Raw genomic sequence first — 24,332 nt, 5'->3', positions numbered from 1 at the left:
ATATATATATATATACACACACACACACACACACACACACACACACACACTGTATGTCAACTCCACATTGATGAAAGCATGTTTCTAAGACATCTTGGTGAATCCCACTCCAGACATGATAATATGAAAAAACAGTTAGTAACTTCCTTTTTGTTTGTCTAGGACAATTACTTACTTGATACTGTGGCTTCTGAGCACTACAATTTTCATTAGCACAAGTACCTGCACTGTCATTAATCTGAACCCTTTTAGTAGTTATTGTTCATGTTGGCATGGAACTACTCTGGGAGACGTTTGCTGAATAAGGACAATAATAACGCTTGCTTAAGCATTAACAACAGCACAACTAGAATCTCGAAGTCAGCAGCAATATAACATTTTGGTATTTAACTTTATTTTTTAAGCTATTTGATTTAACCTTCCGAGGCAGATAGATGGAATACAGTCAACCTCACAATTCTATCCAATCAGCATACTGAGGAGAAAGACTGCCAAATTGCAATTTAGGGAAGACTCTGAAGTATTCTTAAAAATTTGCATGGTTGTTGGTCCATATCGGCCCAGCAATTGGATGACGAGCAGTCCAGGATACACCATGGACTACAAAGAAAATATTGTAAAGATTTTTTTTTACTCGACTTTCCCTGTAAGTATAGACACAGGCTTGACCTGTTTGTCCATAACATGTCAGACGCTTGTGCCAGCCAGCCTCAAAATCTGTTTGAAATTGTCTACCCTTTTCCTAGCTGTTTGTATAACCTCACAGAAGCATGGTTGATTTCATCTGCTTGTCATTAATTAAGATGTGCACCGTATATAAGAAAAGAAAAACTATACAAACACTCTCAGAAGACACAAATTAGCAATAAATGGTGCATTGCAATGCATTATGCACTTGTTTGGTCTCTTTAGTGACTTTGAATCACACTAAATCATTTTCTAATGGGGCCCCAATGGAAATTAAATGCCGAGTTTGCCAGGTTACAGTGTTAAGTGTCACCTCAATTTATTGACTCGCCAAAGGGATCGTTAGCGGCTTTGCCTTCACTCTTAATGGTTCACAGTAGTTTTCTCAACAGTATTAAGAAAGAGTTTTGTACTCTTAGCTTGAGAAGGTTTTCCACAGTCACATAAAAATGCAAATAAAAGAGCTGGAGGAATAATAATTACTGATATTCTTGACCATTTTACACTCCTCTTTATCGGTAAAGCTTCTGCGGCAAGCAGTTGAAACAACCTTTTAAGGCTCATTACCATTTGGAAAGCAAAGGGAAGGTAAATAAAACTGAATGATATTGGGGCTCTCATTCACACAACACCTGGAAAAAAAAAAGAATGTGAGGATAAAAAAAAGCGAGTCTACTTTGTTCAAGGACACTTCTCATGCTGAGAAAAATACTGGGGAGAATTTAAATTTGAGTTCTTCACTTTATGCTGTAAGATTTTCCAGACTGTGGGGGGAAAAAAAACTGTAAATAGTCTATCTTCTACTGTCTGCGAAAGATGCTTACATAATGTGTTTGGTAATGGCAGATGTTTAAGCGAGTTATTAACATTAAAAGCCAAATGGAAATAAAGAAGCAGACCTGATGGTAAATTTAATGCAGCATATACCCGGTTTACAGCCACTTTCAATCTCTCATATATATAGCAGTAGATCACTTTAATTAGACAATGTGTTAATTGACTGCAGATCCTCGAGTGTGATGTGTCAACATTAGTCTCCATCAATGACAGTCTCCTCCGGGCAAGGCACCATTCACTCATACCAGCAGTGAAATGTGATACTACAAATTATTGCACTTCTTTGGGTAAGTTCATCACCCTATGTTCACACTTAACTCAGTAAATATCGTGCTTGGTCACGAACATTATGCATCACACTATGACGCCATACAGAGCTCTAAGGCACAAGTTTTTGGAAGTGGCGCATCATTTGCAAGCTTTCTTCTTATTCACTGTATTTATAGCATTACAGCACATAAATGAATGCTAAAATCAGCATTTAAGCAACTGTAGGTTCTCTGTCTGTGAAGACATAAAGGAGGAGATTAAACGGGGTGGTTGCAGCCACCAATCGCCAACTAAGAGTAAGTAAAAGCAGTAAATTCATGATTTGTTAACATCTGTATTATTAAGCTCCGCCATTGGTTGACAACCAGTTCAGGCTATAGCCCATCGGCCAAAGTCAGCAGGAATAGATTCCAGCCCACCTGTGACCCTCGAGTGGATGAAGCAGTTTGGATAATGGATGGATATTATTAAGCTGGCATCAAGTATTGATAGCATGGAGAGTGGAGGACTGTCATATTTTGTTTGCTGTTATTCAACACTTGTTGACAACACAAAAAAAAAATCTATAAATACTGAGTCAACCTCAAATTCCATTGTTAACCTTTTCTACTTAGGTCACCTGACAGTGGTCGGGAGATGCGGGGGAGCAGACTCTCCAGGGCCGGAGTTGACATACTAACGCGAGCCAAAGAGTGGGAGTCTGGTAACAAAGCAAGCTCTGAGGCACTGCAGAGATGGCTTGCATTGACTGCAATGTTTATTAAACCTGGCCAACATATCTCATTACCATTGTTTCAATCCCTTCAGATACAGCCTTCGTTAACACTTTTACCATGACATTCTCAAGGTTTCTGTAATGCATGCTCACGGCACACACACTTATGTAAGTCGTATACCGAGCCTATAATCATGGTCAAGTCTATCAAGATACCCATAAAACCATATACAGTAATCCCTCGCTACATCGCGGTTTGTTTATTGTGGTTTCACTACATCGCGGATTTTTTTTCCAAATTAAAAAAAAATTCAAATTCAAAGTAAAACTTCTAATTTGGGCAATTATGCCACGAAAGTTGCCCACACGCCAGCAGAAGGGAGGGTCTGCCCACACAATTGCAGTGCGTACACTTGTACCTTTTTATAAAACAATTGTTATAATAATGAGCGTTCTAAAAACATATTCAGTGTTGTACCTTGTTATAGAATTTTCTTTTATAATAATGAAAGAGTTCTAAAACATATTTACAGTATGTACACTTGTACCGTGTTATAAAAAAAATTATAATAATAAAAACTGTTCTAAAAACATATTTACAGTATGTGTTAAGAATTCTCCATGTTATGTTATTCAGTCGTGCTTTGATTTGAGGTAGGGTGCTTTATTTTGAAGGCCATTTTCAGGCGATACCACTTCCTGTTTCACGTTCGTGTCCATACATGTTACAGTGGTACAGCAGTCATTGACGATGTAAGTCGGTCTCCGAACAAGAGAAATGAACGATCACATATGTGTAACCTTTAGGACAATGTAGTATTGCTACAAATGTTGGTTTACATTCCTTTAGAGGTCCATTTTCGCGTGTTAGCACGATCGCGAATTAGCATATTTCCGCTTCTTGTTAACATGTTAACACGCACACACGTATAATATTTATATTTCCAATATTTTTTTTAAAAAATCAGTATGTTATTTATACTATTAATCTATTATTTACATGTTTGAAACCATTATTTAATGTTTTAATAATAACATATGCACTTAAATGGTTTCATATACATTTATTGACACAAAAAATGTACAGATGAGAGGGTGACCGTACTTCGCGGATTTCACTTATCACGGGTGGTTTCTGGAACCAATTATACGCGATAAACGAGGGATTACTGTAATACAGTTTTAATTTCGATAAACAAAAACACATTGACAACACCACACAATCTATTACAAATAAAAACACGAGTATATAATGTAAAGTCTAGTAGTATGAGTATACATATAAAGTCAATGTACAGTGAACTGTTGCCATCAGGCAGACGCTACAGATTAATTAGGTCGAGGACTAGCAGATTCGCCAACAGTTTTTACCCTACAGCGGTAGTCACATTGAATGCAGCTAAACGTAAATGATTATGTCTGTGTATGTTCTTCTGTGGGTTTTTAGCTTGTTTTTTTATCTTTTTATTCTATTTATTCTATATATTTTTTATCGCATGCGCGGATCGGTTGGCACTTTTTAAATTTCGTTGTACATGTGACAATGACAATAAAGATCTATTCTATTCTTCTAAGCTTGAAATTATTCATAACCCTTGGGTATAAATAGTTTTGGGCTTGACTGTTGACCTATACCTGTTGCAAACAGACAAGATAAAATTACGTCCAAAACCATTCATACGCCTGGGGCATAGATCATTTTGGGATTGACTTTTACAAATATATATAATAATAGTTAAATAATTAATAATATGTCAAAGTTGAAATATTAATCAGTTTAAAGAGTGTCTGCATAAAACTTTAGAAATTTCTATAAGCATCCATCACCCTTCAATAGTTGGGCTGTTACAATTCAATAGTTTCAGAATCGCTTAATCTATCGAACATAACATTAATTAATTGAATTAGATACAAAATGTTTTATTTATTAGTATTATTGATTGTGTCTATATTTTGTCTTTTAAAACTAGAGCAGGCATGCTTGTCATAATTTCCTGAATCTATGCAACCAGCTTTGTCCCTGGGTGCATGTGTGACTATCAATGAATGAGGGGTATGGGTGGACCTTGTTGTCAAATGACAACAAAGGGGAGCAAAGGAAAAAGAGGGATGAAGGTTGAGGCAAAAAAACACCGCATGTAGAATTGTTTCACTGTGGTCTGACATTAATATGTGCTCATCGCCTGGCTGCTCTCCCTCGGCTGCTCGTGTTTTGGAAATGGCAAGGGACATCAACATTACAAGGTATCGCACTTGGCTATGAAAAAAAGAGGATAAGGTCACAATGCCCAGAAACCCTCAGAAGTCTCAAAGTTTAATATTTCATGAAGTCAACCCACTGCTTTTAAACAGTAACAACACAATGTCATGTTCATTAGTTTTGTCCTCCAGATTTAATGTCGAATGAAATAAAATTATTACAAAAAACAGACACAAAACGAAGAGATGAGGTCAAGTAACATAACTGACTTGAGTGCGTAGTCATATGACTATGCACATCCATCCATATTACCTTAGCACTATTAAAATTTAATTTAAAAACACAGTATTTGCTAATTGTTGTTTGGTTATGAAGTGAATCATTTATATGCATTAAACATGTTTGATCAAAAGTGTTATCATAAAGACACATAATAAAGACTGTATTACATCCATATTTAAAATATCATTTCATCATATATCATATACCTGGTTAGGAAGTGCATGGTCCTGTGTGCCCCTCACCTTCAGCACTGATGAAAAATTGTTTAAGTTGCCGATTCCAGCTCTTGACTATAACAGTCTTCTATTACAGCCTCGACCAAGCTTACAACCAGTATAATGAGGTCATTATATTTGGAGAGAACCTATCTTGCAGACTAGAATTCCACTGTGCACAGGCACATAGGCTCAAAGATTGGAGTGGTTTTATGGAATCTAATATCCTGCGTGTACTGTAGTAGAAGCAGGTGCATTTCGTTTTGATTAGATGGCTTTTTGAATGGTTTCCTTAATGTACAAAGAAGATTTTTAAGATTATGTGACATTTTAAGTGCGATCATTCACCTACATTTATAAGAGTTATATCATGCAATGTGCTGACTTGGTTATCTTGAGGTTGTTGGGAATAAGTGAATATGTGCTTTTGAATTTTGGTGTGTCGAAAGCAAAAGAACCCGGACTAGCAGGCCGGTGGAACAGTAAATAGAGTCTTCGCACTTGCTTGTTGGTCACAGAAAAAAAGAAAGAGGAACAAGTGAAACAAATTTGTAGACTAATTAGAGAGAGGGAAGGGAGGAGAGATTGAGCGATGAGGGAGATAAGGTCCGCTGGAAGGCTGCATTATTTATTATAGTCTATTTTTTCCTCTTCTCTCTTCTTCCAAAGCAGAGGGCCACCAGGACAGCAGGAGAGGATAGAAGCCACTCCATAATGTATTTTCATCAGTAATTTAGGTGGAGGGGTGTGATGAGTCTGTAAAAAGTGAGTGGTAACAAGCTGCCTACCTACAAGCCCTCAATTCTAAATCACATCGCCTCACTGGCAAGGCCATGTTTGAAAATGTTTTCTATGATTTGTCAGACAGGGCTTGAAAAGGGATGCATGGACACCAGTGGAAGTAGTGCTATGTTAGTATTTGTACTCAGACTTGAAAGAATGCTCAGATAAGACACATCGATACCTCTACCAACCTGACATAGTAAGCTCCATTTCAGCCGTATGGAGGTACATAAAGTTGAATCCAGATGACCACTTTATTAGCCGACAGAAAATTACAATCAGTAAAATGGACGTTCGGGCAGTGGATAAGGTCGTCTGACAAGCGCCAAGTTTCTCAAGCCCAATTGCCCACTCTGTGTTGCTCGTCTCTGGCCAAGCCAGACCTGCTCCCACCATGAAGATGTGATGAAGAAAGCGTGTTGGTGGCGACGTGCTGTGGCACAGCACATCGATTAAAGATAAGTAAGCTTTGCTTTGTTAAGTTTCGCTACAATTGTCCATCAATCCATCCATTTTCTGTACCGCTTGTCCCCACGGGGGGTCGCGGGCGTGCTGGAGCCTATTCCAGCAGTCATCGGGCAGTAGGCGGGGGACACCCTGAACCGGTTGGCAGCCAATCACAGGGCACGCAGAGACAAACAGCCATCTGCATTCGCAGTCGCACTTACGGGCAATTTTGGAATGCTCAATCAGCCTATCATGCATGTTTTTAGGATGTAGGAGGAAACCGGAGAGCCCGGAGAAAACCCACGCAGGCATGGGGGGAACATGCGAACACCACAAAGGGAGGACCGGAGGTTGAATCGAGCCCAAACCTCCGTGCCGCCCATCACTACAATTGTCTCAGTTTTATTTTAGGATTTATAGTATTCTCAAGAACCGGTGCATTATATTCTATCCATCCATCATCAGTTAGACACTATGATGTTCTTTTTTGCCTTGTATTTCTTCTTCATTTATTATCTATTGTATGCATTCCTTTTACACAGTGGCTCCTAGTGTCCAGACTGAGACTACACCAAACTAAAATGCCTAGTTGTTGGAAAAGGAAACTTCCCACAAGCTTCATGAACCAGGTGTATTTTTGCCTCCTCTAAATGGACTAGTTGGTCTAAATCAGGGGTCGGCAACCCAAAATGTTCAAAGAGCCATATTGGCCCCCCCAAAAAAAAAAAAACATACCTGTCTGGAGCCGCAAAAATCTAAAAGCCTTTTATGAGGCAACATAGACTGTCAATACATAAGCTGTATGCCTACTAGTAAAATAACTAAGTAGGCTACAAATACAAAATGAACATTCATGATTAAATGTTTATTTTCCCTGCCGGGCATCCTGGAGAGAATTACGCACCATGTGACTACTAATGTACGATAGGCCTATTGCTGCTTCAAGTTTAGCCAAACTTCCATTACAATATTAATGTGTTATGTTTTGTCGCGACCCATTAGAGTTCACGTACCTGCATAGCAGAGCTCTCTGTTCGATATCGGTCACATCACATGACTCATCACAGGCAATTGAGAAAGCTGGAGCTGAATTGATGTCCTTGATTTGCTGATCGGTGATATTGTTTCCCATTTGAATTACCCTTTCCTTCACTGTTTTTGCGGAGAGAGGAATGTCTTTAATTTTCTGAATGCTCTCTGTTTTGTTTTGGAAGTCCGAAAATATCTGCGCTGTATTATCTCCTGGGCTGCAACAAAACTTGCAGCAGTCGTAGAGTTTGGAGATGCAATCCACTTCTTGAAACAGTTTTTTCGGTCCTCAGATTTCTCCACCAGCACTGCAATTGCACCTTTCCTCTCAGTTCCAACTGGATGATCAGCAGCAAATTTAGCATGCTTTAGCTGAAAATTTCACTCCGCATTGCTCTTCTTGTTATTTAACAACTTCTCATTGCAAATCGAACATGCAGGCAATCCTTCAGCATTGGCAATGAAAGCAAATGTTCAGTCCATACTTTCTTAAACCCTCTGTTCTTATCAGTAATATTTGTCTTTTTGCCTTTTCAATCCATGGCCCATCACTCACACACCTGTTTGTTTACAACTCGCCTGTGCTGTGTCGCAGACGATGACACAATTTCCCTATTTGGCGCCATTCTGAAATTCGGTATTTTATATATATATACATTATACATGCATTTTTATAGCATAAGAATGTTTGTCTCATTATTACCATCTAAAAACCATATTTAAAAAGCCAACAAAAAACATATTTTTCCATTTTCACGCATCACTACAAAAGCTCCAGGTTTGACCCCTGGTCTAAATGAAGGGGTTTAAGAAATGGCGGCACGAAGTCAGCTGGGATAAGCTCCAGCATGCCTGCAACCCTCTTTAGGATAAGCAGTTCACAAAATAGGTAGATGGATGAAGGATGGATGGATGAACAAAGAGTGTCATAAATATCACTACCTCATGAAGTAAATTTGAAGCTTCATTAGACCATCACTAGCTACAGGCTACATATATTTAAGTGAATGTGTGACTAGTCTGTAAGAAAAACATGCAGTTGTATGTTAAACGTTGTTTCTCTAAAAAATGTTTATATTTGAGTGAAATTTAAACTTTGCACAACAAAAGTCTGTGTTTTGTGTTTTTGAACATTTGATTAAAATAAATGGCAACTTTATCACAATTGAAATATCAAAGTCAAAGTCAGCTTTATTGTCAATCCCTTCATATGTCAAGACATGTGAAAATATGTGATAGCATCATTAAATAATGGCACTCTGTAATGTAATGTAAATACTTTTATTCATATTTGGTGTGGAAAAAGGTGGTATTGGTGCATCTCTAGCCTGTGAGCAGTTGGAAGCTTCCTTGTTTTATTCAAATCTCCTCCTGAGGCCGTGGAATGCCTTCCAGTTAGTTAGGGATGTGTATGAATGAGTTGACAGGCTATGTTGTAAATAATGTATCAAAGCACGCACCCCTTACATTTTATATTATGTATGGTGTATACATCCTGTATAATGACCATAACTAGACAATAATAAATAAAATAGAAGCAAGTCCGATAGTTTAACACCAAACATAGCACTGGAATGGCAGTGTCTAGATGTTTCATTATCTCTGCCTCAAACATCACTACAAAATGCACACACACTCTACCCCAAAGGTATCATGGGCAATTTAATCTTGAAGAAGCATTTGCTTTTGAGCTACCCATGACACACTATGATAGCCATAAGAACTGTGAGCACTTCATTCAATTCCTTAAGTGCTTTAAGTCATAAATGGTAAAGTACACATACGTGCAGTCAGACACAGAGGTCCATGTTTTCCCCATGCACATTTTTTTTCCTGCATAACATTTCAACTTTGAAATGCCACTCACTAGTGTTATATTCTTCAGAGGGATTTGAGAGCACCCATCACTCACAGTTGGCTTGACTGATGACTTCCCAAATATGACAGGCGTATCTCAGTATGAGTTTACAATAATCTATATTATGTCCCTCCACAAGTCTAATCACAGAAAATATGACTAGCCAATCTCAGCGTGAGTTTTAATTTGACAGAATTTTCTTTATAATAATAGTATATTGTAAGTCACTCCATGAGTCTAAACACAGCTTTCTGATTAAGGTTTTGTTCATGGAATATGAATTAAACAGGCAAAATCCACCTGTTTCTATCCATCTCAGGGGTATGCCATTTTCACAACCAAACACGATTCAGCTTCAGAAAACTGGTGAGTTGTGATTGATTGTGACGTGACACCTGGCAAGTGGTCAGTCGACGGCAAGTGGCAAAATGGCTGCCAACTGGATAGATAACAACAAGTGGACTTTGCCAGTTTAATTCATATTCCACAAACAAAACATTAATCAGAACACTGTGTTTCGCCTACATAGTTGGGCTGCACACATTTTATTCCAAAGGAAATTTGGGGGTTGACTTCCTTTAAACAAAGGGAGTGCCTTTGGCACAATACATTAATATTGGGGTGTGGAAATGTGGTATCAATAAACTATCCATGTTTTGCATTGCTCAGAATTATGTTGTACCGTATTTTCCGCACTATTAGGCGCACCTAAAAACTTACATTTTACTAAAAAAAACACAGTGCGCCTTATAATGCAGAGCGCCTTATATATGGATCAATTGATGAATTTGTTGATCCATACTGGTTGTACACAGTGCTCTGCCAAAATGTTTCAGTACGTTTTAGTACGACTAGTAAATTACAAGGTCGCATCGCTTCCCAACATTACGGCAACTGTAGTCAGGGGGCGTCACTGAATAGCTGTTGTACCCGCGAGGCTATTTCATTTCAAAATAGGCTGCTCCGTTAATGTTTCGAGTAAATTTACGGATTGATATGGAAGGGAAACATAGGTAAGCAGTACCAATGTGTTAGATCGAACTTTAGTCAGTTCCGATCATTTTATAGGAGATCGTTTGAGAAACGCGATTGTTTACACTTTGCTGAGGCTCATGGGAGATTGCGAGCTGAGGCTCATGGGAATTTGCGGATGGCTAATGCTGTAACGATAGCTGCTATACGCACCAAGCTATTTCATGTCAAAATAGGCTGCTCTGTTAATGTTTCGAGTAAATCTACGGATCGATATGGAAGGGAAACATAGGTAAGTAGTACCAATGCGTTAGATCGCACTTTAGTCAGTTCCGATCATTTTATAGGAGATCGTTTGAGAAACGCGATTGTTTACACTTTGCTGAGGCTCATGGGAGATTGCGAGCCGAGGCTCATGGGAATTTGCGGATGGCTAATGCTATAACGATAGCTGCTATACGCACCAGGCTATTTCATGTCAAAATAGGCTGCTCTGTTAATGTTTCGAGTAAATCTACGGAACGATATGGAAGGGAAACATAGAAACGTAGTACCAATGCGTTAGATCGAACTTTAGTCAGTTCCGATCATTTTATAGGAGATCGTTTGAGAAACGCGACTGTTTACAGAGGGCTCGTTGGTTATTGGCTAGTGGATGCATACCGCAACCCTAGTCAACCTCAGTTTGTTGCAGTATAGCTTCTATTTTATGCGCCTTATAATCCGGTGTGCCTTATATATGGACAAAGTTTTAAAATGGGCCGTTCATTGAAGGTGCGCCTTATAATCCGGTGCGCCTAATAGTGCGGAAAATATGGTAGTTCTCGAGATTGGTCTCGAGACCACTTTTTAAGAGTCTTGGTCTCGTCTCAGATATGAATGCATTTCTATTCAGAAGGGCAGAATCAGGATTTTTTATCAGGACCAAGCCAGTAAAACTGTGATCAGTGAAAAAGTGAATAGAGAGAAACACAGAAAGCGGGTAGTACTGCACGTCATTCACGGTATCGCCTGGACTGCTATCCCCCCTGCACACAGAGAGGCGTAGAAAACTAGTGCCCTGAAAAAAAGAATTTTGACAAACTCACCAGTATTTTAGTTTGGTTTCCAAAAGCAATTCATTTGCCAAGCGAAATGTAAGCAGAAACACTCAGCAATGTGATAATTCTGAACACAGAATAGAATAGAATAGAATAGAATAGAATTGTCAGGGTCCGGGTGTTTTCCTTTCTGTCCACAGGTGGCATCCGTGAGCAGGGTGGCTGAGGATCGACAGGTGCCACTGATCAGGCTCGTCAAGGGGAGGCACTTAAGGAGCTTGCTGTCAACAACTCGCCGCCTGAGTGTTAGACGATGTTGGTCACCTCTACAGTTGTTGAAACAGTGTTCCCCACCCCTGCTCGCTTACGCCACGACTCCTGGCTCTCCGGTCGGCCCGTTCGCCCTCCGCCGCGTTCCATCGAACAATCTGACAGAGCGATTTTGTCTTTCAGCTCCTGGACCTCACTCACAGATCTCCGCTAAGATCCACTCCTCTCTGGCGATGCTTCACGCACTCCCCCATCGAGGAACCAGCCCGCCCACTCCCGTTTCGGAACCCGGCTCAACTACCGACCGTATCTCAATAAATCCTTAACGATCACTTTGGTCTCTCTGAGTTCGTTCTGCATATGTGTCGCTCGTACCATGACAAGAGTAGAATAGAATCGAATAGAGAGCCTTTATTGTCATTGTACGACAGGTAAAGACAGGTAAAATAATGGTTAACCATATACGCAAAGTCAAAATCAGAACACTATATTCTAAGACAGGGGTCTCAAACTCCAGTCCTCGGGGGCCGCATTCCTACATGTTTTCCAAGTTTCCCTCGTTAAACACACCTGATTCAATTATCAGGCTCCTGCAGAACGGGAGGAGGAAATGATCATTTGAATCAGGTGTGTTTAACGAGGGAAACTTGGAAAACATGTAGGAATGCGGCCCCCGAGGACTGGAGTTTGAGACCCCTGTTCTAAGACAATAAGCAAAAATAAGCTCTTTTCTATCCAGTAAGTTTTTGTTCAGGGCTGTCGTCGGCTTAATGTTACAGCCAAGTTAGCTTGCGTAGCATTGTCAAATAAACCAACAATGAACAAGACCAAATATTACTTGGGAAGTTCTCGTGTAATGGAAATGTTTTTCATTACACCAGTAAATGGGGTGGGTTTCTAACAGAATTATACAGGTGGACTAACGATTCATGGTGTTTCAGTGGGTTCTATAATTTGATGTTTGTTTGCACTCAGCACGAACGAGCTTGTTGATTTTGTTGCAAACGTAATGAAAAAAATGATCATTTTGTTCAGTTTTTTTTATGGGGAGGGCGGAATACACTCTTGGCCTTGTCTCAGTCTTGAACTTCAAAAGTCTTGGTCTCGTCTCAACCTCGATACTCTCTAGTCTCAAGCACAAAATGTTTTGATACTTTACAAAAAGAAAATCTCTTAAAGAGGTTACATGGAACTAAGTCTATGTTCACATCAATTCATTTTTTGGGTAAAATCACCTTTTTTTGGGAAGTGTTCAGATTCTATGTTAAATGCGACCTCAGGTCGTCTGGTGTGTGAACATGTGTCCTCAAAGTGCAGAAGAAACAGACGATGTCACTCGCAACGTAGCATTTTCAGAAGTAAATATAATCAAATCCTGTATTAACAAAACAAACCCTCTTGCAACAGGGGTGCCCAATTCGTCGATCGCAATCTACTGGTCAATCGATGAAGGAAGTGTGTGGGTAGATCACATGACATTAAAAAGTAGGGGATCAATCGCCATTATGGCGTTTGTCTTGACATACAGGCTAGCCAATATGACGTCTGAACTTTTGACACTTTACGCATGTGAGTTAATCCGCACTAACTTGTTCGTTTTTACCTTGCTGCCTAGCTAACCTCCAATTTATTTAAATTAAATACAACAAAGAATCTAAAAGGTTCAGGGCTCATGGCCAGTTCTGGAACCCTTGTGAGGACAAGCGGAACAGATAATGGATGGACACTGATCACATTCATATTTTCTTACAATGATCAGAAAACAGAAGAATATCATACGCAACATTTTATTTCCATAAATCTCTGTCAGTGTTTACATTTTCAAATGACCAAGTTTCCTAGAAAACAATGTACTGTCACTGGTAAGCTATTTTTAAAACAGGCCTGAGGGCGACTGATGTCCTTGGGTGCTCCCTGGTGTCTGCAGGCAACACGTTAAGTGACCCTGCTCTAGGCCAGTGGTCCACAACCTTTTTTGCGCCACGAACCGGTTACGTGTCAGATATATTTTCGCGGACCGGCCTTTATTTAAATAAATAATATTCCATCCATCCATTTTCTGAACCGCTTAGTCCCCACGGGGGTCGCGGGTGTGCCGGAGCCTATCCCAGCCGTCATCGGGCAGTAGGCGGGGGACACCCTGAACCGGTTGCCAGCCAATCGCAGGGCACACAGAGACAAACAACCATTTGCACTCGCACCTAGGGACAATTTGGAGTGATCAATCGGCCTACCAAGCATGTTTTTGGGATGTGGGAGGTAACCGGAGTGCCCGGAGAAAACCCACGCGGGCCTGGGGAGAACATGCAAACTCCACACAGGGAGGGCCGGGGGTGGAATCGAACCCGCACCCTCCTAACTGTGAGGCGGACGTGCTACCCAGTGCGCCACCGAGCCACTATAAATAGAACACGTTTAAAATTGTGGTAATACAGTGGAATCTTAATTTAACAGAAAATAGTGTCCAGTCCAGGCGGCTCCGGCACGCCCGCGACCCCCGTGGGGACTAAGCGGTACAGAAAATGGATGGATGGATAGTGTCCAGTCCACTTAAAAAGCCCCTTTGTGCAGTAGTTGTCAAAATCAGTTATTTCTATAATTGGGCGCAGTTGTTTATCGACAATGTGGCATAATCTACAGTCAGATACCGGTAAACGTTACTTACAGGTTGCACCACAGTTTTCACAGATATACATACAGTAAGACGACAGCAAACGAACAGACATGCCTATATGTTGGTATCTCTCTCTTGCCCCCTCCTCCCCTGCTTGGAGAAGGGGCTAGGTCAGGCATGGGCAAACTACGGCCCGCGGGCCACATCCGGCCCACGGGGCCGTTTCATCCGGCCCGCCAAACCTGAATAAATTGTATTATTAATTTTTTTTTGGGGTCATTTTCCCTGCAATTACTATGTTTCCCCAGTAGATGGGGAAGCGCCCGCCCGCGCATTTACTCCCGGGAGCCGTGTCAGAAAGCTCGGTGCACACTCACAAGTGCATGTGCGTACTCAGTAGTACGTTGTAATTTCATCTATCAGTGCCGAATTTCGAGTGTAGGCTGTGACGTTAATATTCTCGTAATTCGCGCGCTGAGTTTTCAGAAACAGTTTTACGCTAATGCCACCCACAAACCTTCCCCTGGAATCATTCCATTAAAATGAGTGGCCCGAAGAAAAGAAAGGTGGACACTGAGTGCCGAATGTTAAAAAAGAGTGGACAATTTGGCTTGACCTACGTGTGTGAGAAGACGTTCAGCCACATGAACGTCAACAAAGCCCGTCACAGATCTAGGTTAACGGACCGACACCTCGGCTCTATCCTAAGAATTACCACAACCAATTTTACTCCAGACTCTGATGCACTAGCAAAAAAGGGAAACCAACAATACTATTGATTTCTTTATTGATATATTTTTTTAATGCTGTTAATAAATGCATTTGTTTTCAAAAAGCTTTTAAAATATCCATGCTTTAGTATCTACTAAAAGTAAAAACCTTTTATGCAATGACCTTTACATGTCATTTATATTACTTCACACAAACACTACATCCATCTGCTCCTGGTTCGGCCCCCCGGTCAAAATTTAGAACCCAATTCGGCCCACAAGTCAAAAAGTTTGCCCACCTCTGGGCTAGGTGATGCTGCAGCTGTACAAGATCTGAGATGGCCCCCCTTCCCGGAGGCATTGCTATGGAGAATTCTGTATCACCCAGCTGGGCTGGGATTTGGGGAGGACAGGCTTCTCTGGAGGTGTTTTCCTGCAGTGCTTTATCTCATTGAAATAGACACTATTCGCACACTATTCTAGTTAACATTGTATAACAACAGCACATTATGTGTGAAATGGCGCTTGGTCAGCCGGGAAGGGGGATTTCCCCCCACCCCCCATCTGTGGTCCCTTCTCAAGGTTTCTTTTTTTTTCCCCCTTGCACCCTTGGGGAAAGGATTATCAGGGGATGTCGTTAATCTTACTGATCAACTTGTTTTATTTTTATCAGAGATGGCTTTATTGGTCTAAAAAAATATTTTTGACACTGCACCAAATAATGCAGACTTTTTTTTCTAGAACTCCAAGTTTTTAAGAAACTCTTTTTAGGTTTAACCTTTTAGAGCTTGTGCAACATGGATTTTACAGTTTGTTTTATTCATACGTATGACATTTCAGCAAAAAATTCACCTGTTGCTGAAGGTAACCTTTCATTCATAAATATAACTAAATGTATTACTATTCTACATCTATCCATTTTCTGAACTGCTTATTCACATGAGGGTCGCGAGCGCGCTGGATCCTATCCCAGCTGACTTTAGGCAGTCAGCGGGGGGAGATCCTGAATTGGTTGCCATTCAATCGCAGGGAATACGAACAACCATTCACACTCACACCTACGGCCAGATTAGGTTATTCCTCTTTTAGGCTTTAACACTAATGAGGACAAGTGTTAGAAAAAAATTAGGGATTGATGGATATTATAGATATTTTCATTCAAAGGACAGCCTACATTTTGGATTTCTTTCCTCATAGCTTAGGTGACAAGGAAAATAGATGGAGACAATAGATAATGGCCCTGGACTTCTCTAAAATAGAAACACTACTTCACTGTGAAGCAGATTCAGAGGCAAAACAAAAACTACGTGTACCAAGCAGACAATCTTGAAAAAAGCATTAACGGGAAGATTATTTGTCTACTATGTTTTTGGAGCTTGACCTCGAGGCAGACCAAAAAGTGAATCAAACTACCATAGTTCACAGAATTTGCAGCTGTAGCTGCTTTATATTTATTCATCTGGGCATTAATGAATAGTTATTTGGTTAGTGCTATAGTTATAAATATTTTTGCATTTAATCTCACATTGCTTTAATTGTAAATGTCACAAAGAAGCTGATAACTCAGATGTTAATAAACATTGCACGTCACTTACGATTTACACTGCGATGAAAAAGTATTCCCCGTGATAAAGTATTGTCGTCTTTTCATATTCTATTACATTGTTGGCACATTTTAACATTCGAGGTCATCAAACAAATATAAATATCAAACACAAAATGCTGTTTTTAAATTGTGATTATATTTATTATGCTGAAAAATTGTTCAAAGCTACTTGGGTTTGTGTGAAAAAGTAATTGACCCCTTGTTAAATTGTGGCTTGTCACATTTTTGGAGGGAATTCTGAGTTCATTTTCACTGACCACACAAACTCGATTACTTTTTAATCAAGAAATCAATTACAGAGAACCTGTCAGCCAAAATGAAGTTGGACAAAAAATCTCAGAGAGCCATAGAAATTCAAAAACACGTAAAAAATAAATCATTATTATTTATTCCTATAAGTCCGGAAATAGAATAGAATAGAATAGATCTTTATTTGTCATTGTCACATGTACAACGAAATTTAAAAAGTGCCAAATAATTAGAAAGCGATGTATACTTCACTAAAGGTTTAGGACGCTTGTGAACTACAGTTGGAACGATTATCCCAGGTTGTCCAAGGGGTTGCAAAAGCTATTAAAAGGTAGTAAATGAAATTAGCAAAAAATCAGGCCATTAAAAACTATTTAAAAGTAGTAAATTCCATCTGACGAGGTATTAAATTTTCGAACTGCTATCCACCTGTAAGACTTCTTCCCATTTCAAGTGCTGGCCTATTCCCTAAAAATTAGGAAGGAGAATGTATGTAATACCATACTTGTAGGCTAAGGTTGTCCGTGCTTGCGTGTGTGTGTGTGTGTGTGTGAGAGTGTGTGTGTGTGTGTGTGTGTGCGTGCGTGCCTGTGTGTGTGTGTGTGTGTGTGTGTGAGAGTGTGTGTGTGTGTGTGTGCGTGCGTGCCTGTGTGTGTGTGTGTGTGTGTGTGTGTGTGTGTGTGTGTGTGTGTGTGTGTGTGTGTGTGTGTGTGTGTGTGTGTGTGTGTATGAAAGAGAGAGAACCATTGATAAATAATAAATATGTTCATGGATTGTTGATTATTTTAACAATTCAGCCTACTGTCGATTATATTACTGGCAAATGTATTTAATTAAAAAAACATCTCTAAGTGATGTTGTACTTAAGGAAAATGTAATGCCATAGTTGTATGCTAAGATTGAATATTCAATAAGATAGAATGATTGTGAAAGAGAGTGTAGCGCTGCAAAAGTGGTGTGTGCTCTTTCTCCACATAACAATGAAAAAACATTTTGTCCTTTCATTGCACTTACCCACTCAGAAGGTCGTGTGAGAAAATGACAATAATCTGTAACTTTATTAGAAACTCCTAACTAGGAATGGGAATTGAGAACCGGTCCTCACATTACGTTGGAATTGTTTGCTATTTTGCTAACAATTCCCTTAGCGATTCCAGTCAGCACGAATTACGTCAAAAATGCACTCATTTCAGTTCATGTTCGTCCAAAATATGAACGAGGTCATGAATTTTTGTTCATTGAACGTGTTCAGGTACAACACTGTCACCAGCGACGTGAAAGAATCATTGCCAGTTATACTGTACAAAATGCTTGATTTCAGTTATTGCTGCTGAGATGCTGATGTCTCCATGATGTTTTCATAACATCTTGTAAGATCATGGTCTTTAATTACTGCAACAACTAACACCATTTCAAACAAAAATTCACTTCCCCTCAGCTTCAGTGATATTATTTTTTCCAGTATATCCTGTTTACATTTTAGTGCCTCCTACCAGAGATCCCATTGAGGAGCAAGGAGTGAGGATGGACAAATGGGAGAAATTAAATATCCTCCCCTCATTGTCATCATTTCATTGAGATGTCAATCAAGGATGACTTGACATCACTGATGTGTGTAACAAATCGGTGGCTAAATTGTAATCGTGGCTACACTTGTCCATTTTATGGTTTACATTGTTTAAAGTTGAATTGATGAAAATTCAAATATCAACATTGGTACAGTTCAAAACTCCAATTGTGAGTGAATGAACTTGCTAAAGGCGAATTTAAGACAATTGAGATGCTCATTAATAAATTGCCATGAGAACAACTTCAAAAAGCTTTGCTGTTGAAGCACTATGGAGCAAAGAGCCATTAGCATTGAAATTGAGAGAAATGAGATCCAAGCTATGTTTCACATTAGTGACACCAGGATTGCTGCTGCCTTTTTGGAGCAGCGCCACACAATGAGGGGAGTAGAAACTACAATGCAAACAACAAAAATGGTGATGTGTGTCATATTAAATGTTTATAGGTCCATCAACAAGACGTTATATACGTGAGTTCATGCAATGTCTGATTCTTCAAATTACCTGTTAATCATGATTCATTCTTAAAATGTCTGGCATATGCAAGAGTAGAAACTTAGTTGAATGGATGTTTGATTGATATTGTGATTTTTGGGGGGGGAGTGAGAGGACTGTATTTCAGATGAATTGAAAACATAGATTGGAAATTCTGTTTCTTGGCTTGAGCCAGTCCTAAAGCAGCAACCATCTAATTCAAGCACTCCCTCAAGATCAGTAATGTTCTAGATTTATTAAATCAGGTCAAACTACCACAGCTGGGTCAAAAGAAAGACAAATAAATCCATTATTTGTCTGCTTGTTATTATGAACTTATACAAAACAACATCCCGATTCCCTTGAGTGATGATGGTTTTTGACAGTACATATACCAATGGATCAATACATTAAAGATGTACTTGAATAATCCTGTGAGTCAGCACTTTCATACCAGTAGTGCCGAGTGCAAAAAATGAATAAATAATAATAGCGCATAAGAATACTGTCATTTTAGTTTGCTTCAAGTCAAAGTGAACTATTTACATATAGACAGGGGTGCACAGTAAAATGCTGGTGTGGTTCTCAAAGGAGCACCAGAGGTTGTTGGTGCCCATATTTTTTCCGACCCACTGTCCTCACAGATGAACGTAAAGATTTACAGCACACCAGGGCAAAGTAGAGCCTGTGGGTAACGTACGGCCAGTCCACAGTCTCTGCAGCCTTTAGGAAGTCAAACTAAAACGTCAAGTATGTGCTGCTTTTATTTTGATGTGCATGTGTGTCAGCAGTGCAAGTCCACAAGAGTAGCGACTTGTCTTCAGTTTTGCCAACGTAATACGTATGTGCCAAAGTGATTGCGCCAACACCGATTGTGGTCTTCATATTAGCAACGATCTTGTTTCTTGCAAAGCAGAGGGAAAAGAGGAATTTGTCCCTGTAATGATTATGTTGTCATTACAACAGCTAATACTGTAGTGGATGGATGGATGGATGGATGGATGGATGGATGGATGGATGGATGGATGGATGGATGGATGGATGGATGGGACGGACGGACGGACGGACGGACGGATGGATGGATGGACGGACGGACGGGCGGGCGGGCGGGCGGACGGATGGATGGATGGATGGAAAAAAATGTGGCCAGTATAGACATGTTTTTGGAGTGGTGAATGTCTATTAAATAATGATTTAATGTTAATATTAGATGCATCAATTTGAGCTGACGAATAAAAAAACAGCTTTTCCACATAGCAGTTTAGATGAAATTAATTGCCCAACCTATGACCAAGGAAATGGAATAAATTTTCATGAAGCTTCCCATACCCACCTATGACTTATATATGAGTCATATGAGACTGCGTGAGACCTTTGGTTGATTAAGCACAGTTAAGGGCAGCAGTCTGGTGGCCGATCTTTTTTTGCACCGCAGGCCGCAATCACGTATTTACGGACCTTCCAAGAGACTGAGCATCCCGTCGTTGCTAGCAAATTGCAGTTGGCCACTGTAACATTTTTTCAATGCAGCTATGCAACGCACGGCAATGCCAACTTCTAAATAAAAGCTTCATAACTACCGTATTGGCCTGAATATAAGACAACCCTGATTATAAGACAACCCCCTCTTTTTCAAGACTCAAGTTTGAAAAAAGGCTTTTGAACTCTGAATTTAATTTTTACACAAAAAAGTACAGTACATCTAAAACAAATAATGATAACAATATATTCGAGAGAAAAAGCATGTTATTTTGCCTCATTCAAATCGTGCAAAAACTGTCTTAATATCTGAACATTTAAATATGTAAACTAAAGTGCAATCACATTTGTAAATGAATGGCCTCTGGTTTTTGAAAAGTAAATAAACCAATCTACTGTGATAAAACAACACAATTGCAATAACTGCCTTAACCATCAAAGTGAAGTCTAACTGTAGTCTTGAAACAAATCTGAATAAGGAAAAACATTGCAATAAAATAATGCAAACTGCTACGGCTATTGTTGGGGAGCCTGAGGACTGTATGGGGGTTGGTTCGGATGGTTATGCTCTTTTCGCCCCCGGGTGTCGGTCAGAACACAGGAGGGAAGACATGATTCAGTTTTGATTGCTTTACTGAATTATTGGCAAAAAAGTAACAGGCACGATGGCTCATAGGGGCATACAGGCAAACTGGCAAAAGGGTATGTACATGGGTGAGTCTTTGGGTGTGTGAATGTGATTCTTGTGTGTGTAATTATTGTATGAAGCGTGTGAATGGTGTGTGGGATGTGTGTGTGTGTTTGTGTGTGTGTGATGTGTGTGATGTGTGTGTGTGTGTGGTTCTGCAACAGACAGAAATACAGCACGTAAGTCAACACTCAACTTCTGACGTCACACAACACTAGTAGACGGCACACATTACATAACTAACGGCGCATAACGGTTCCACTATACTAAATAACCATAAATGAAATACTCTCGGCAACACACCAAACATAAGTCATCGAGACAACAAAATACATTTGCTGGCGACCGTTAGTCGCCGTGCCGCTGCGTAACAGCTACTCGTACGATGCATTGAAACTCTCTAAAACCCTGGTGTGTAATTGTCACCTTTGTTGTATCAAGTTATTTGCTAAAAAGAAAAAACTAAGAAAGCCAGATACCCACTGTTAAAAGTGCATGATGTCCAGAACATGCCCCTTATCAAGACCACACTGGAGGCTCAATTATCACTGAAACAAAAGTGTAGCCCCAATGGCTTTAAATGTCTAATTTAATAACTAATACTGTTGGTGACAAAGGTCTCAGCTGCGCAATTACGAGCCCCCAAAAAAGGAAATAAATCGGCAGTGAATAAGCACTCAGGGTTTAGGTAACTGATCCAAGAGGCGTGCAGTCCTCATTAGCCAGCCGCTTACTTTAGCTTAACTACAGCTGGAGACAAGTCAGCCGACTTCCTGCTTAACCTCCTTGTCTTTCAAACTCATTCATCAACATAACAAGCTTGCGGCGATGAAGATGAAGTAGCATACCTCTCTTGATGATAATCCTGCAGTCAGCCGTCATTTTCCATTTTTCATGAAAGGGAAAGAAATACTTTGAAATGAAGCCTAGGTGGTCAAGATAATAATTAAAGAACTTAAGCTTAGGGGCAGTGGCACACAGTGCAGCTCTTCAGCAGCACACACTCACTCAAACACGTATGTATATATGCGCACACAAACATGTTCTGCTCATATCGCCTCAGTCTTGACTGCGGGTAAGAAAACAAGTTCAGGAACCATGTCATAATCAGCTTAGACAAGCCTGAATGTGACATTTTTTTCAAATGGAATAAAGCAAGAGCAGAAACCACAACTACGCATTAAAAATGTGAAACCACTGAAAGGACAAAGGCCCCTTGCAGTGTAGCTTGATTCATTTTGTGGCATAATTTCCATCCTATGAGAGCCTGTCTCGTATTGGGGATTGTCCTCTTATCTATTTCGTGTGGGGTTGGAAGTATTTGCTAGTGTTTTACATGTCTTCTCATTGCACTGCCAGTTTTTGATGTTCAAATTTTTACATTTACCTTTCGCAGTCAATCACAAGGAAAGCTTTATAATTGGATATAGTTTTTATGTACCGAAAATAAAAATCTATTTTATTCTAAAAACACATTTTGGTCTATGTAAATTAATTATTGAACGTCTGGGTAAAAGAGATAAGGCTAAAACCCATCCTCAAAATATGAATTTTGTAGTTATAAAGAGTCAAACATAAAATTTATTTTTATATTCCCCACTGCTCATTTGAGCAATTACGGCACTACTAATCAAGGGAGCAAAATCGTTCTCGCTGAATGAAAAAAATATTTCTTTAAAAACGAAAGGGTTCGTGGAAGATTGAGCAATAATTTATGACTTCCTCCTCCAAATCAATTAATTTGGATGAAAAAACTCATTTCGGTGGGGGGGGGGGGGATGAATCACGCATTAGCATATCGCAAATAGATCACCATTTCTCCCTCTCCAGCTATAAATCACGAGGAACTAAATCTTCAACTTACAGTGCGTGACCCACGAGGCGCGCACTGACCTGGACTTAAATGGATGTATTCGGAAAATGTCACGCAAATAGATAGCATGCCACAGCAGAGAGGGGTTTTCGTGCGTAACTGCTAGGCGGGGGTCTAGGGTCCTGCTTGAATTTAATTTATAGCGGCGGACTGATATATTGTCGTGCGCAGTCGGCACTTCGACCTCTTTCGAACTGGCAACTCTGCGCAGAACCGACCCCAAGGAGTCTGTGTTTAATGCGTGGTACTCCCCCACTTGCCACCCACATAGCAAGCGTCTGTGCGGCAGAAATCGTAATTAATTCAACTCAGACTTACGCTGCTGTTTTGTCCTGACCAGTAGACGACAGCGTGATTATGTGCTGAGTCCCCAGTCAGGGCGAAAGTGCTGCTGGTGAGCTTGGGCTCATCCTGCTGTTTATTTCCTCTCCCGTCGTCCCTGTTCTTTCTTAACTCCGATCTGCTCAGTCCAGAAGATCTGAGCCGGTCCAGCAAAGAGTCCCGTTCATCCGATGCACCGGAATTCAGGGCAGTTTGGCCTGTCAGTCCACTCTTGCGCAACTCGGCAAACTCGGGGCTGTTTCTCTTCGCTCTCGGAAGCGCGGCGCCATCACCAAAATCACGTTTTCCGTTTGATCCGCCGCGGTGACTTTGTGCAAGGGACATTCGTGTGCCGTTCTCCAAGACAGGTGCATGTTGTTGGTCGTTGTCTTTACCGGTATTTTGTCGACTAATCCCTAGTTCCCTAAACTCCACTTGGATGTTTTTAAAAGCGCTCAGTCCATCTGTTGGTTGTGCGCGTATTTCACCGGCGTGAAGTTGAACTAGGGACCGGCGAGATGCACAACTTATGTCTGCCTTTGTATTTTGAAAGGTGTGAGCAGCTATCATGAGGCAGACACTCAAAGCGAAGTGTAAACCCGGGCAGGAGCCAGTCCAAGTCTCCATCGCTGAGAGAAATTTTGGGGATGATGGACCGCTGGAGTCCTTATCCAATACCTCAACTCCTTTCTCTCTGGTCGGTAAAGGACAACGGACGCCTGGGGTTGTCCGTGTGGTTATTTCAGAGAGGAAAGTGCTCTTCAGCGAAACTGTTCACGTCCAAGGATCTTTTTGTGAGGAAAGCCACACATTGGAGGGAGGAGCTGCAACGCAGCCAGCTGCCTAGTGCGCGTCCGGAAGAGAGCAAAAAGGGAGGGAAGGGAGCAACTGTCCTTGGTACTGAGCTCTCTCTCTCGCTCTTCGACATGCTGGCATTTTCCCTCTCGTACATTATCACTCTCTCTCTCTCTCTCTCTCGCTCGCTCTCTCTCTCTCTCTCTCTCTCTCTCTCTCTCTTTCTCTCTCTCTCTCTCTCTCTCTCTCTCTCTCTCTCTCTCTCTCTCTCTCTCTCTCTCTCTCTCTCTCTCTCTCTCTCTCTCACAGACACATATTTGGTTGTAATAATTATAAAATGTGTCGACCAT

The 24,332-nt window shown here is 40.4% G+C and overlaps 1 protein-coding gene across 2 annotated transcripts in view; it reads right to left on the bottom strand.

Annotated features, from left to right (window-relative positions):
* Window positions 1-24,112, bottom strand: part of sorcs3 (sortilin related VPS10 domain containing receptor 3) — a 260,977-nt gene extending 236,865 nt beyond the window's left edge. Inside the window, exon 1 of one of the 2 annotated variants that reach the window (XM_037254286.1) lies at window positions 23,185-24,112. In XM_037254286.1, coding sequence (XP_037110181.1) covers window positions 23,185-23,814 — 630 coding nt within the window. In that variant the 5' untranslated portion in view covers window positions 23,815-24,112. The remainder of the gene's footprint in view (window positions 1-23,184) is intronic. The other variant, XM_037254275.1, reaches the window with a different exon arrangement.
* Window positions 24,113-24,332: the final 220 nt, after the last annotated feature.

Source organism: Syngnathus acus, chromosome 1 (genome assembly GCF_901709675.1).
Source record: "Syngnathus acus chromosome 1, fSynAcu1.2, whole genome shotgun sequence".
Lineage (NCBI taxonomy): Eukaryota > Metazoa > Chordata > Actinopteri > Syngnathiformes > Syngnathidae > Syngnathus > Syngnathus acus.
Note: the sequence above shows the minus strand (reverse complement) of the source record. Positions and strands in the feature narration are given on the sequence as shown.